The sequence below is a fragment of the Hemitrygon akajei genome, chromosome 6, assembly GCF_048418815.1.
Source record: "Hemitrygon akajei chromosome 6, sHemAka1.3, whole genome shotgun sequence".
In the NCBI taxonomy this organism is placed as follows: Eukaryota; Metazoa; Chordata; class Chondrichthyes; order Myliobatiformes; family Dasyatidae; genus Hemitrygon; species Hemitrygon akajei.
In genome coordinates this window covers 85,861,661-85,877,610 of record NC_133129.1, presented here as the reverse complement: position 1 = coordinate 85,877,610, position 15,950 = coordinate 85,861,661, and the positions used below count along the sequence as shown (strand labels likewise).

The window sequence follows — 15,950 nt, the reverse complement described above, 5'->3', positions numbered from 1 at the left end:
GGTAGCTGTTCCTGAACCTGGTGGAGTGGGACGTCAGGCTTCTGTACCTCCTGCCCGATGGGAGCCGCAAGAAGATGGCGTGGCCCGGACGAGGCCAATGGTGAGGAGGGATGTTCCCGTGATGTGTGGGGTGAGTCCACTGCTCTCTGCAGCTTCTTACATTCCTGCACATTGAGGCGACCAGTGTGACCGATGGTGGGGACTGATGTGGGAATCTGGAGCAACAGAAATATTGGAGGATTTTCCGATGCCATCGGAGGGTGCTAAAGGAGTCCTGGGTCTTGGTTCATTCCATGTGGTCTGTGGATGGATTCTGGAGTTCACATCATGATGCAATCGCTCTTGTGTTTTTGTTACTATTTTGGGCGATTTTGGATTGGGGTGGCCTGCAGAAAACAAATTGAGCTGAACTGAACATGCCTGGACTTTCCGAGTTTGTGTTTTTCACTCATTTGTATGATTTGTTTTTTCTTTGCACAGTGGGGGGTGGATTTGATGTTTTTCTTTGAACGGAGTCCCTGGTGTTTCTTTGTTTCATGGCTGTCAGTGGGAAAATAAATCTCAGAGCTGTATACTGCATGCCTACTATGATAATGCTTGAGTTACTTTGAACCTGATGGAAGAATTCAGTGGGTCGAGCAGCTCCTGTGGGGGAGGAAGGAATTATAAACATTCCAGCTCAAAGTCGTTCATCAGGACGGACAGACGGTGATATGAAGAGAAGGAGTGAGTTACGCAGAGCTGGGGAATTCGGTGTTGAGTCTGGGAGGCTGCGGAGTGTGCAGTCAGGAGTGAGTTACCCAGAGCTGGGGAATTTGATGTTGAGTCTGGGAGGCTGCGGAGAGTGCAGTCAGGAGTGAGTTACCCACGGCTGGGGAATTCGGTGTTGAGTCTGGGAGGCTGCGGAGTGTGCAGTCAGGACTGAGTTACCCAGAGCTGGGGAATTCGGTGTTGAGTCTGGGAGGCTGCGGAGTGTGCAGTCAGGACTGAGTTACCCAGAGCTGGGGAATTCGGTGTTGAGGCTGCGGAGTGTGCAGTCAGGAGTGAGTTACCCACGGCTGGGGAATTCGGTGTTGAGTCTGGGAGGCTGCGGAGTGTGCAGTCAGGAGTGAGTTACCCAGAGCTGGGGAATTTGATGTTGAGTCTGGGAGGCTGCGGAGTGTGCAGTCAGGAGTGAGTTACCCAGAGCTGGGGAATTTGATGTTGAGTCTGGGAGGCTGCGGAGTGTGCAGTCAGGAGTGAGTTACCCAGAGCTGGGGAATTTGATGTTTAGTCTGGGAGGCTGCGGAGTGTGCAGTCAGGAGTGAGTTACCCACGGCTGGGGAATTCGGTGTTGAGTCTGGGAGGCTGCGGAGTGTGCAGTCAGGAATGAGTTACCCAGAGCTGGGGAATTCGGTGTTGAGTCTGGGAGGCTGCGGAGTGTGCAGTCAGGAGTGAGTGACCCAGAGCTGGGGAATTCGGTGTTGAGTCTGGGAGGCTGCGGAGTGTGCAGTCAGGACTGAGTTACCCAGAGCTGGGGAATTCGGTGTTGAGTCTGGGAGGCTGCGGAGTGTGCAGTCAGGACTGAGTTACCCAGAGCTGGGGAATTCGGTGTTGAGTCTGGGAGGCTGCGGAGTGTGCAGTCAGGAGTGAGTTACCCACGGCTGGGGAATTCGGTGTTGAGTCTGGGAGGCTGCGGAGTGTGCAGTCAGGAGTGAGTTACCCAGAGCTGGGGAATTCGGTGTTGAGTCTGGGAGGCTGCGGAGTGTGCAGTCAGGAGTGAGTTACCCAGAGCTGGGGAATTCGGTGTTGACTCTGGGAGGCTGCGGAGTGTGAAGTCAGGAGTGAGTGACCCACGGCTGGGGAATTCGGTGTTGAGTCTGGGAGGCTGCGGAGTGTGCAGTCAGGAGTGAGTGACCCAGAGCTGTGGAATTCGATGTTGAGTCTGGGAGGCTGCGGAGTGTGCAGTCAGGAGTGAGTTACCCAGAGCTGGGGAATTCGGTGTTGAGTCTGGGAGGCTGCGGAGTGTGCAGTCAGGAGTGAGTTACCCAGAGCTGGGGAATTCGGTGTTGAGTCTGGGAGGCTGCGGAGTGTGCAGTCAGGAGTGAGTTACCCACGGCTGGGGAATTCGGTGTTGAGTCTGGGAGGCTGCGGAGTGTGCAGTCAGGAGTGAGTTACCCAGAGCTGGGGAATTCAGTGTTGAGTCTGGGAGGCTGCGGAGTGTGCAGTCAGGAGTGAGTTACCCAGAGCTGGGGAATTCGGTGTTGACTCTGGGAGGCTGCGGAGTGTGAAGTCAGGAGTGAGTGACCCACGGCTGGGGAATTCGGTGTTGAGTCTGGGAGGCTGCGGAGTGTGCAGTCAGGAGTGAGTTACCCACGGCTGGGGAATTCGGTGTTGAGTCTGGGAGGCTGCGGAGTGTGAAGTCAGGAGTGAGTGACCCAGAGCTGGGGAATTCGGTGTTGAGTCTGGGAGGCTGCGGAGTGTGCAGTCAGGAGTGAGTTACCCAGAGCTGGGGAATTCGGTGTTGAGTCTGGGAGGCTGCGGAGTGTGAAGTCAGGAGTGAGTGACCCACGGCTGGGGAATTCGGTGTTGAGTCTGGGAGGCTGCGGAGTGTGAAGACAGGAGTGAGTGACCCAGAGCTGTGGAATTCGATGTTGAGTCTGGGAGGCTGCGGAGTGTGCAGTCAGGACTGAGTTACCCAGAGCTGGGGAATTCGGTGTTGAGTCTGGGAGGCTGCGGAGTGTGCAGTCAGGAGTGAGTTACCCACGGCTGGGGAATTCGGTGTTGACTCTTGGAGGCTGCGGAGTGTGAAGTCAGGAGTGAGTTACCCACGGCTGGGGAATTCGGTGTTGAGTCTGGGAGGCTGCGGAGTGTGCAGTCAGGAGTGAGTTACCCAGAGCTGGGGAATTCGGTGTTGAGTCTGGGAGGCTGCGGAGTGTGCAGTCAGGAGTGAGTTACCCACGGCTGGGGAATTCGGTGTTGAGTCTGGGAGGCTGCGGAGTGTGCAATCAGGAGTGAGTTACCCAGAGCTGGGGAATTCAGTGTTGAGTCTGGGAGGCTGCGGAGTGTGCAGTCAGGAGTGAGTTACCCACGGCTGGGGAATTCGGTGTTGAGTCTGGGAGGCTGCGGAGTGTGAAGTCAGGAGTGAGTTACCCACGGCTGGGGAATTCGGTGTTGAGTCTGGGAGGCTGCGGAGTGTGCAGTCAGGAGTGAGTTACCCACGGCTGGGGAATTCGGTGTTGAGTCTGGGAGGCTGCGGAGTGTGCAGTCAGGAGTGAGTTACCCACGGCTGGGGAATTCGGTGTTGAGTCTGGGAGGCTGCGGAGTGTGCAGTCAGGAGTGAGTTACCCACGGCTGGGGAATTCGGTGTTGAGTCTGGGAGGCTGCGGAGTGTGCAGTCAGGAGTGAGTGACCCAGAGCTGGGGAATTCGGTGTTGAGTCTGGGAGGCTGCGGAGTGTGCAGTCAGGAGTGAGTTACCCAGAGCTGGGGAATTCGGTGTTGACTCTGGGAGGCTGCGGAGTGTGCAGTCAGGAGTGAGTTACCCAGAGCTGGGGAATTCAGTGTTGAGTCTGGGAGGCTGCGGAGTGTGCAGTCAGGAGTGAGTTACCCAGAGCTGGGGAATTCGGTGTTGAGTCTGGGAGGCTGCGGAGTGTGCAGTCAGGAGTGAGTTACCCAGAGCTGGGGAATTCGGTGTTGAGTCTGGGAGGCTGCGGAGTGTGCAATCAGGAGTGAGTTACCCAGAGCTGGGGAATTCGGTGTTGAGTCTGGGAGGCTGCGGAGTGTGCAGTCAGGAGTGAGTTACCCAGAGCTGGGGAATTCGGTGTTGACTCTGGGAGGCTGCGGAGTGTGAAGTCAGGAGTGAGTGACCCACGGCTGGGGAATTCGGTGTTGAGTCTGGGAGGCTGCGGAGTGTGCAGTCAGGAGTGAGTGACCCAGAGCTGTGGAATTCGATGTTGAGTCTGGGAGGCTGCGGAGTGTGCAGTCAGGAGTGAGTTACCCAGAGCTGGGGAATTCGGTGTTGAGTCTGGGAGGCTGCGGAGTGTGCAGTCAGGAGTGAGTTACCCACGGCTGGGGAATTCGGTGTTGACTCTGGGAGGCTGCGGAGTGTGAAGTCAGGAGTGAGTTACCCACGGCTGGGGAATTCGGTGTTGAGTCTGGGAGGCTGCGGAGAGTGCAGTCAGGAGTGAGTTACCCACGGCTGGGGAATTCGGTGTTGAGTCTGGGAGGCTGCGGAGTGTGCAGTCAGGACTGAGTTACCCAGAGCTGGGGAATTCGGTGTTGAGTCTGGGAGGCTGCGGAGTGTGCAGTCAGGACTGAGTTACCCAGAGCTGGGGAATTCGGTGTTGAGGCTGCGGAGTGTGCAGTCAGGAGTGAGTTACCCAGAGCTGGGGAATTCAGTGTTGAGTCTGGGAGGCTGCGGAGTGTGCAGTCAGGAGTGAGTTACCCACGGCTGGGGAATTCGGTGTTGACTCTGGGAGGCTGCGGAGTGTGAAGTCAGGAGTGAGTTACCCACGGCTGGGGAATTCGGTGTTGAGTCTGGGAGGCTGCGGAGTGTGCAGTCAGGAGTGAGTTACCCAGAGCTGGGGAATTCGGTGTTGAGTCTGGGAGGCTGCGGAGTGTGCAGTCAGGAGTGAGTTACCCACGGCTGGGGAATTCGGTGTTGAGTCTGGGAGGCTGCGGAGTGTGCAATCAGGAGTGAGTTACCCAGAGCTGGGGAATTCAGTGTTGAGTCTGGGAGGCTGCGGAGTGTGCAGTCAGGAGTGAGTTACCCACGGCTGGGGAATTCGGTGTTGAGTCTGGGAGGCTGCGGAGTGTGAAGTCAGGAGTGAGTTACCCACGGCTGGGGAATTCGGTGTTGAGTCTGGGAGGCTGCGGAGTGTGCAGTCAGGAGTGAGTTACCCACGGCTGGGGAATTCGGTGTTGAGTCTGGGAGGCTGCGGAGTGTGCAGTCAGGAGTGAGTTACCCACGGCTGGGGAATTCGGTGTTGAGTCTGGGAGGCTGCGGAGTGTGCAGTCAGGAGTGAGTTACCCACGGCTGGGGAATTCGGTGTTGAGTCTGGGAGGCTGCGGAGTGTGCAGTCAGGAGTGAGTGACCCAGAGCTGGGGAATTCGGTGTTGAGTCTGGGAGGCTGCGGAGTGTGCAGTCAGGAGTGAGTTACCCAGAGCTGGGGAATTCGGTGTTGACTCTGGGAGGCTGCGGAGTGTGCAGTCAGGAGTGAGTTACCCAGAGCTGGGGAATTCAGTGTTGAGTCTGGGAGGCTGCGGAGTGTGCAGTCAGGAGTGAGTTACCCAGAGCTGGGGAATTCGGTGTTGAGTCTGGGAGGCTGCGGAGTGTGCAGTCAGGAGTGAGTTACCCAGAGCTGGGGAATTCGGTGTTGAGTCTGGGAGGCTGCGGAGTGTGCAGTCAGGAGTGAGTTACCCAGAGCTGGGGAATTCGGTGTTGAGTCTGGGAGGCTGCGGAGTGTGCAGTCAGGAGTGAGTTACCCAGAGCTGGGGAATTCGGTGTTGACTCTGGGAGGCTGCGGAGTGTGAAGTCAGGAGTGAGTGACCCACGGCTGGGGAATTCGGTGTTGAGTCTGGGAGGCTGCGGAGTGTGCAGTCAGGAGTGAGTGACCCAGAGCTGTGGAATTCGATGTTGAGTCTGGGAGGCTGCGGAGTGTGCAGTCAGGAGTGAGTTACCCAGAGCTGGGGAATTCGGTGTTGAGTCTGGGAGGCTGCGGAGTGTGCAGTCAGGAGTGAGTTACCCACGGCTGGGGAATTCGGTGTTGACTCTGGGAGGCTGCGGAGTGTGAAGTCAGGAGTGAGTTACCCACGGCTGGGGAATTCGGTGTTGAGTCTGGGAGGCTGCGGAGTGTGCAGTCAGGAGTGAGTTACCCAGAGCTGGGGAATTCGGTGTTGAGTCTGGGAGGCTGCGGAGTGTGCAGTCAGGAGTGAGTTACCCACGGCTGGGGAATTCGGTGTTGAGTCTGGGAGGCTGCGGAGTGTGCAATCAGGAGTGAGTTACCCAGAGCTGGGGAATTCAGTGTTGAGTCTGGGAGGCTGCGGAGTGTGCAGTCAGGAGTGAGTTACCCACGGCTGGGGAATTCGGTGTTGAGTCTGGGAGGCTGCGGAGTGTGCAGTCAGGAGTGAGTTACCCACGGCTGGGGAATTCGGTGTTGAGTCTGGGAGGCTGCGGAGTGTGCAGTCAGGAGTGAGTTACCCACGGCTGGGGAATTCGGTGTTGAGTCTGGGAGGCTGCGGAGTGTGCAGTCAGGAGTGAGTGACCCAGAGCTGGGGAATTCGGTGTTGAGTCTGGGAGGCTGCGGAGTGTGCAGTCAGGAGTGAGTTACCCACGGCTGGGGAATTCGGTGTTGAGTCTGGGAGGCTGCGGAGTGTGCAGTCAGGAGTGAGTTACCCAGAGCTGGGGAATTCTCCAGCTGTGGGTAACTCGCTCCTGACTGCGTGGGTGACTACATCCACTGGCTCTCCCTTGTCCATTTTCATAGTTGCATCCTCAAAAAACTCCAGAAGATTAGTCAAGCATGATTTTTGCTTCATAAATCCATGCTGACTGGGACTGATCCTTCTGCTGCTATCCAAATGTGTCATAATTTCCTCTTTTATAATTGACTCCAGCATCTTTCCCACCACTGACGTCAGGCTAACCGGTCTATAATTCCCTGTTTTCTCTCTCCCTCCTTTCTTGAAAAGTGGGACAACATTAGCCACCCTCCAATCAGCAGGAACTGTTCCTGAATCTATAGAACATTGGAAAATGATTACCAATGTGTCCACGATTTCTAGAGCCACCTCTTTAAGTACCCTGGGATGCAGGCCATCAGGTCCCGGGGACTTATCAGCCTTCAGACTCAACAGTCTATCCAACACCGTTTCTTGCCTAATATTAATTTCCTTCAGTTCATCCTTTACCTTAGTTCCTTTGGCCATTATTACATCTGGGAGATTGTTTGTGTCTTCCCTAGTGAAGACAGATCCAAAGTACCTGTTCAATTCGTCTGCCATTTCCTTATTCCCCATAATAAATTCACCCGTTTCTGTCCCCAATGGCCCAATTTTGGTCTTAACTATTTTTTTGCTACTGACATACCTAAAGAAGCTTTTACTATCCTCCTTTATATTCTTGGCTAGTTTACCTTCGCACCTCATTTTTTCTTGGCGTATTGCCTTTTTTGTTATCTTCTGTTGCTCTTTAATAGCTTCCCAGTCCTCCGGTTTCCCGCTCATCTTTGCTATGATATACTTCTCTTTTATTTTTATACTGCCCTTTACTTCCCTCGTCAGCCACGGCCGCCCCTTACTCCCCTTAGGATCTTTCTTCCTCTTTGGAATGAACCGATCCTGCACCTTCTGCATTATTCCCAGAAATACCTGCCATTTTTGTTCCACTGTCTTCCCTGCTAGGGTATTGTTCCATTGAACTTTGGCCAGCTCCTCCCTCATAGCTCCATAGTTCCCTTTGCTCAACTGTAATACTGACACATCCGATTTTCCCTTCTCCTTCTCAAATTGTAGGTTAAAACATATCATATTATGGTCACTACCTCCTAATGGTTCCTTTACCTGGAGGTCCCTGATCAAATCTGGTTCATTGCACAACACTAAATCGAGAATTGCCTTCTCCCTGGTAGGCTCCAGTACAAGCTGCTCTAAGAATCCATCTTGGAGGCACTCCACAAACTCCCTTTCTTAGGGTCCAGTACCATTCTGATTCTCCCAGTCTACCTGCATGTTGAAATCCCCCATGACAACTGTATCATTACCTTTGCGACATGCCAATTTTAACTCTTTATTCAACTTACACCCTACATCCAGACTGCTGTTTGGGGGCCTATAGATAACTCCCATTGGGTCCTTCTACCCTTAGAATTTCTCAGTTCTATCCATACTGACTCTACATCCCCTGATTCTATGTCCCCCCTCGCAAGGGACTGAATATCATTCCTCACCAACAGAGCCACCCCACCCCCTCTGCAGTCAGTCTGTCCTTTCGATAAGATGTATATCCTTGAATATTCATTTCCCAGGCCCTGTCCGCTTGAAGCCATGTCTCAGTTATTCCCACAAGATCGTACTTGCCAATTTCCAACTGAGCCTCAAGCTCATCTACTTTATTCCTTATACTTCGTGCATTTATATATAATACTTTTAATTCGGTACTCCCCTCTCCTTTCATATCAATTCCTATTTCACTTGGCCATACTGTATGATCTCTTCTTGAGCTTTCTACTCCATTGATTCAAAGTATCAAAGTACATTTGTTATCGAAGTACGTATGCAGTACACAACCCTGAGTACGCATGCAGTACACAACCCTGAGTACGCATGCAGTACACAACCCTGAGTACGCATGCAGTACACAACCCTGAGTACGCATGCAGTACACAACCCTGAGTACGCATGCAGTACACAACCCTGAGTACGCATGCAGTACACAACCCTGAGTACGTATGCAGTACACAACCCTGAGTACGCATGCAGTACACAACCCTGAGTACGTATGCAGTACACAACCCTGAGTACGCATGCAGTACACAACCCTGAGTACGTATGCAGTACACAACCCTGAGTACGCATGCAGTACACAACCCTGAGTACGCATGCAGTACACAACCCTGAGTACGCATGCAGTACACAACCCTGAGTACGTATGCAGTACACAACCCTGAGTACGCATGCAGTACACAACCCTGAGTACGTATGCAGTACACAACCCTGAGTACACATGCAGTACACAACCCTGAGTACGTATGCAGTACACAACCCTGAGTACGCATGCAGTACACAACCCTGAGGTTCGTCTTCCCCAGTCAGCCACGAAACAAAGAAACACCATGGAACCCGTTCAAAGAAAAGCATCAAACCCCCCCCTCCCACACGCAAAAAAAGAAGAAATCATGTAAATGGCAAAAATGAGTGAAAAATACAGAATGTAAAAATTTCAACCACACAGTCATTAAAACAGTCTAGTTCAGTTCAATTTAGCGTTGTGTCTTTTCTTGACACAAAATAGCAATAAAAAAGGAGTGACCAGAAAGAAAAAACAAATCATAACACGAACCACAGAGCCCAGTCCACGTACCATGCCGATTAAACCTTCCCCAAGGCCCAGGATTCCGGCACCATCCTCCAACAGCATCGAGTGAGAGCGAGAGAGAGAGACCGGTTAAATGCAGATGGTCAGCGCTGAACACCCGCTTGTCTTCCACCTTCCATCAACATGTTGGGCCCAGGACTGACTTACTGGCCGTCACTCCGCTGGCGCTAGGGCAGTATTGGAGTCCCTCTGTCTCTGACTCTCCTTGGCCGTGTTCTCTGTTGTGCCCCCAGTGTGGCTCAGGGGCCTCATTTCTGCCTCTACGGTACAGAACAGCAAAATGCCCACGACAGATCCTCTCGATTCTGCGTCTTCAGTTATTGCTACTTTAGTCTTTCTTCCAAGTGTAAAGTTCAAAGTATATTTTATTATCAAAGTACACACATGTCACCATATATGCCCCTGAGATTCATTTTCCTGTGGGCATGCTCAGCAAATCTATAGAATAGTAACTATAACAGGATCTATGAAAGATCAACCAGAGTGCAGAAGACAACAAACTGTGCAAATGCAAATACAGGAGTACCCCCCCCCCCACAAAGGTAGAGTGTTCCTATGAAACCCTTCTTAAGCCGAAATGGCGTCAAGCGAAGAACCATTCATATATATGGGAAAAATTTTCATGAAAGCGAAAATCCTCTTTGTAATGCGAAAACAGGTTACGAATGTAGGTCTTTTGTAAAAGCGAAGTGGCGTAAAGCGGGGGACACCTGTATAAATAAATAGTAATAAATAATGAGAACATGAGATCATGAGAGAGTTATAGGAAAGTACAGCACTGAAGCAGGCCCTTTGGCCCATCTAGTGTGTGCTGAAACCTTTAAAGTGCCACACCCCTACCATCCATGTACCTATCCAAACTTCCCTTGATCCTTGACATCAAACTCACATCCACCACTTGCACAGGCAGCTCATTCTACACTCTCACCCTCTGAGTGAAGAAGCTTCCCCTCATGTTTCGCTTGAACTGTTCACCTTTCACCCTTAACCCTTGACCTCTAGTTGTAGCCCCACCCTACTGCAGTGGAAAAAGCCTACTTGCATTTACCCTATTTATACCCCTCGTAATTTTGTATATGTCCATCAAATCACCTCTCAAGAAAGAGTCCTTAAAGTAAGTTCATTGGTTGTAGGAACATTTCAGTAACGGACCAAGTGAGTGTTGTTATCCCCTTTTATTCAGGAGCCTCATCAGTTTGCACAGTACTGCAGTGATTTTATATAATGCATAGTCCTGTTGACACAAAAAGAAACAGATTTCGTGACATGTGAGTGATGATAAACCTGATTCTGATCTGAGTCTCTATTGCGGACTGAGAGTGGGAAGGGGGCAGGGAGAGGGGAATCATGGTTGGGAGAAGCAAGAGCGAGGAAGGCATTCATCAGACAGGATGAAGAGGTCAATACTCCCCAATGCCATTAGGCTTTACAATTCTACCGCCAGGACTTAAGAACTTTTTAAAAGCTATTATTAATGCTTTTTGAGATGGTGATTTAGATGCATATCATATTTTTTTTACTGAGTTAAGTATTGTATGTAATTAGTTTTGCTACAACAAGTGTATGGGACATTGGAAAAAAGTTGAATTTCCCCATGGGGATGAATAAAGTATCTATCTATCTATCTATCTATCTATCTATTGATCATTAAAGGAAGACATTCTGTAATGATCAATAAACCAATTGTTTGGAATCAAATGACCCTGCCTGATGACTCAGAGCTGGGTGTGTCTGCACCCACGCCACTCTTCCTGACCCCTCCCGCGGCACTCCTTCTCTGCCACCTGTCCCACACCCCTCCCGCAGCACTCCACCCTCGCCATTCCCAACATCCTTAGCTCCTGTCAGATCATTCAAATACAGCACTGTGCAAGACTCTTAGGCACCTCGCTATGTATACAGTACGGGCCTAGGACATCTGCTGGCTTGCCCTCGTCCTCGCAGTTATCATTGTCCAGTACCCTGGTTACTCTGTGAGCTGCAAGCAAGCAAGGGTTTTCATTGCCCCCGGTATCTCAGACAATGAGCCGATCTGGACCACAGGGGCTGTTCATGTACTGTCCCGTCTGTCTGACTCTCCCCTACCCTTTCTCTGTCACTTGTCCCACACCAGGGCTGAAGTCACACTGGGAAACATCATAAAGAAGAAAGGATGGAGGTAAGAGTGAATTTAATGTTTTATCCTCTATCTTATTACGACTGAGGAGGCCATTTGGCCTATTGTGTCCATACAGGTTCCTAGATGAGGAATCCCAACAGACCCACCCACCTTGTATTCCTGCTATTGCCTATCACACATGCCCACCAGTTCCCCACCCCACTGACTCCTGCATTGAGAATATTTGTTCATGGTGGAATGGGCTTGATGGGCCAAATGGCCTAACTACACTCCTATGCTAGGCACCGAAAGGGGCAATTCAGCTCTCCAGGGTGTACTTACTGGCTAATGTGGGTGGCACAAGTGGCTGTAAATATGGGTAAAGCCACTGGTCTCACAGTCCCAGAGACCAGGGTTCAATCCTGATCTCGGGCGCTGTGTGTATGTGTGTGCACGTGCGTGTGTCAGTGTGGAGTGTCTCAGGGAGTTTGCCCCTAGGAAGTGAGTGAGGGGTAGATCTGAGGGGGGTGTTGGGGTTCAGTGAGTGTTGACAGAAAAGTAATGGGATTGCTGAGACTGCACAGAGGGCTGGCATAGATTTGATGGGCTGAATGTCCACAAACTTCAGGGTATTCCCTATTCAGCCCATTGAATCTGCTCTTCCATTCAATCATGGCTGATTTTTCTTCAACCCCATTCTCTTGACTTCTCCCCTTACCCTTAACCCCTTTACCAATCAGAACCTATCATTCTCTGCCTTAAATACACTCCATGACTTGGCCTCCACAGCCCTCGGTGGCAATGAATGCCACAGAATAACCCCCTTCTGGCAGAAGAATTCCCTCCTGGTCTCAGTTTTAAATTCACTTTATTCTCAGGCCGTGCCCTTGGATCTCAGAAATCGATGAAAGCAACCTCTCCACTTTCACTCTATCCAGGCCCTTGTATCCCCTCCCTCCTCCCCACCCATATCCTTCTAAACTTCATCGAGTACAGGCCCAGAGACAGCAAACACTCTTCATGTGTTAACCCTTTCATTCCTAAAAATCAAACTTCTGAACCTCGTCTGTACCAGCAAATCCTTCATTTCAGAAGAATGAGGGGGGATCTTATTGAAACCTATTGAATGTTGAAAGGCCTCGACTGAGTGGATGTGGAGAAGATGTTTCCTATGGTGCTGGAGTGTCACACCAGTGGACACGGCCTCAGAATACAGGGTTGTCCTTTTGGAACAGAGATGAGGAGGAATTCCTTTAGTCAGAGAGTGGTGAATCTGTGGAAGCCAAATCATTGGGTATATTTAAGGAAAGGTTGATAGATTCTTGATTAGTCAGGACATGAAGAGATACGGGGAGAAGGCAGGAGATTGGGGCTGAGAGGGGAAAATGGATCAGCCATGATGAAATAACAGAGCAGACTCGATGGGCCAAATGGCCTAATTCTGTCCAATATCTTATGGTCTTAGATACAGGGTCCATTGTTATTCATAATATTTCAAATGCGGTTTGACTAACACCTTAGAAAGCCTCCTGCATCATGAAATAATAATCTGAGAGATGGGGCTGGTAATTTTGGTGACGAACCCAACGTCTCCTCAGTCTTTCTTTATCGATTCAACAGGAAGTTGGAGCATTTTTTGTCTCGTTAACATAAGTTTCTCTGTCTGTCCCCCACCCACCCCCACAGACGTTCCAGTTTTGTGATCTCCACCAAACTCTACTGGGGCGGACGGTGAGTATCATCCTCCGCAGCCGAAACTTGCCTCTTCTCTCTCTGCAGACACTGACTAACACATTGTGTATTCCTGGTACCTGCTCTTCTTCCCAGCTTCCCCTCGATTCAGGGGGCCATTTGGGATGGGCAATAAATGCTGGCATCACCAGTGATACCCCCACTTCACGGAGGTGGCATAATGACCCACACTAATCTTCCCTTACAGATAAATTACAGAGCCTGGCTCAAGCCCAACATGTGATCAGTCTTGAGCAATTTTCGGGAGAAAGGGGGCTCAGAGCCACAGACTACTCAGGGAGGTGATCATCGGGGAGATCACGGAGCGCTTATTGCAAGGAAGGTTGAGACTTATGATCTCCCCAAACCCCAGCCCTCCAACCGAATTTCCCCTCCCCTAGGTCCCCAACAGCCTCAGGCCTGTGTATACCCTGGCAAGACCACCTCCACTGACCAGTCTTGCCGTTGGGGTGGTTGGACTCCCGAGGTAGGGAGGAGGACAGCGTCAAGCTGGGGCGGGGATGCCATCTGTAGACTGACAACTCTCTCAGCACCCGATCAGGGTCTGGTTTGGTTCTGCCTGCGCAGAATAACTGATGGAGGGGAGGAACAGGAGGGGAAGAACAGCAAGTTCCTACCTCAATGGAGGGAGAGAGAGAGTCATCATCCCAGAAGTACTCGGAGAATTTTTAGAATATAGAACAGTACAACACAGGTTCAGGCCCTTTGACTCAAATTCTAGTTCAGGTTTATTCAAAGGTTTAAGGTACATTTATTATCAAAGTGTATATGCAGTATACAGCCCTGAGATTCATCTTCCCACAGACAGCCACGAATCAAAGAAACGCCTTGGAACCTGTTCAAAGAAACCCCCCCCCCCCCCAATGCACAGAAACAAAAGCCAAATCGTGCAAAGGACAAAATAAAACAAGCAGAAAGCACGGGGTATAAAACACCGACCCACAAAGGCATCAGTGGAGGAGCCTGGGCACATTCAGTTCACCTCGATCCTCACAATCTAGTGCTGTGTAGTTTGTTATCTGTAACCCCCCCCCCCCCCCCACGATCAAAATCAAATGAAAACTGCAACAAAAAAGGAGTGACCAGAAGCCAGAAATATGTCATAACATGAACTACAAAGTCCAGTGTGCAAACCGCGTGGATTAAACTTATTGCTGTCAGAAACACACAGATCCCGGGTCTACGCACGGTGAGAATGGGCTTTTTGCAGCAGTGGATGGTACAGAGCAAGCACAAACAAATTAACATAAATTATACATTCCTAACAAGGTAAACCTACCCACACCAGCATAAGCTGTAAGGGAGCAAGAGAGAGAGAGAGTAATCTAGTCCAAGGTGGTGGTCAGATTTTGCAGGTTGGTTCAGGACCCTGATGGTGGTGGGGAAGGAACAGTTGTTGAACCTGGAGGTGTGGGTCTTCGGGTTCCTGTACCTCCTGCCCGATGGTAGCATCGCGAAGAGGGCACGATCCAGATGGTGGATGTCCTGAGACATTGCCTCCTGTAGATGTCCTCAAGTGTGGACAGCCCTGTATCTGGGATGGAGCCAACTGTGCCCACGGTGTCTGATGCCAAATTAACGTGAACCTGCCTGATTGTGTCCGTGACCTGCCTGTTTATATTTCTTCTCTTTTCCGCAGGGCGGAGACAGAGAGAGGACTCTCCCGCAAACACATCATCGAAGGTACACAGCCTACGTTCTCCACATCCCTGGGGCCTTGCCTTAGACCATAACACCTTAAGATATAGGAGCAGAATTAGGCCATTTGGCCCATCAAATCTGCTCCACCATTTTATCATGACTGATCCATTTCCCTCTCAGCCCCAATCTCCAGCCTTCTCCCCTTAACCCTTCATGCCCTGACTAATCAAGAATCTATCAACCTCTGCCTTAAATATACCACAACCACCTGTGGCTGCAAATTCCAGATTCACCACTCTGACTACAGACATTCCTCCTCATCCCCATTCTAAAGGGAACACCCCTCCATTTTCAGACTATGTCCCCTGGTCTTCCCCACCACAGGAAACATCCGCTCTATCAAGGTCTTTCAACATTCAAGAGTTTTCAATGAGATCCCCCCTCATTCCTCTGAATTCTAGTGAGTACAGGCCCAGAGACGTCAAATGCTCCTTAAATGACAAGTCTTTTAATCCTGGAATCATTTTAATGAACCTCCTTTGAACCCTTACAGCCAATGAAGTTGGGTTGTTGAGTGATTACAGTATGGAAGGGAGGCCATTCATCCCTTCCTGTCTTCACTGTCATCCCAGTGGATCACCTCAGGCTGTGTCCCCATGGCCAACTTCTTCGCCATGTTTTTGTCCAGTTCATCTTGAAGCCATTGCAGAAATCAGCTCCACCACACACATTCTTGGTTCACACCACACGCCGTGGAGAAAATTCCTTTCCCTCCTGTCACCGTTCCCCTCCCTATCCTTGACACCTCTGCCAATAGGAGTCGACGTGCCCAAACCCCTCGATACCTCCAATCAAACCTTCCCCTCAGCTTTCTCTCCTCTGAGACCCAGTCTCTCCAACCATAGTGTCATACACAGCCCCTCTCATCCATGCCAACCATGGGATTTTCCAGAACTGTTCCCATTTGCCCCAGTTATTTTCCCTATCCCTCTAAGCTAGGGATTCCCAACCTGGGGTCCCTGGACCCCTCACATAACGGTATTGGTCCATGGCGCAAAAAAGGGGTGGGAACCCGTGTACTAATCCTTTCCTGTCCATATACCTGTCCAAATGTCATTAACACCATGTAATTGTACCAGCCTCCAGCTGGCAGCTCATTCCAATTACCCACCATCCTCTGCGTGAAAAAGACGCCCCTCAGATTCCCTTTCAGCCTTTCTCTACACATCTTAAACCTGTACCCTCTAGTTTTAGACTCCCTCACCTGTGATCATCCACCTTGTCTCCACCCCTCATGATTCTATGAAACTCAGAATCAGGTTTATTATCTCCGGCATGTGATGTGAAATTTGTAAACTTGGCAGCAGCAGTTCAATACAATACAT

The 15,950-nt window shown here is 50.8% G+C and overlaps 1 protein-coding gene across 1 annotated transcript in view; it reads left to right on the top strand.

The window, feature by feature from the left end:
• LOC140728734 (voltage-gated potassium channel subunit beta-2-like) overlaps nucleotides 1-15,950 on the top strand; it is a 70,937-nt gene that overhangs the window by 24,594 nt on the left and 30,393 nt on the right. Inside the window, exons 5-7 of the mRNA XM_073047686.1 lie at nucleotides 11,188-11,232; nucleotides 12,859-12,903; nucleotides 14,564-14,607. Of these exons, the coding sequence (XP_072903787.1) occupies nucleotides 11,188-11,232; nucleotides 12,859-12,903; nucleotides 14,564-14,607 (134 nt within the window). The remainder of the gene's footprint in view (nucleotides 1-11,187; nucleotides 11,233-12,858; nucleotides 12,904-14,563; nucleotides 14,608-15,950) is intronic.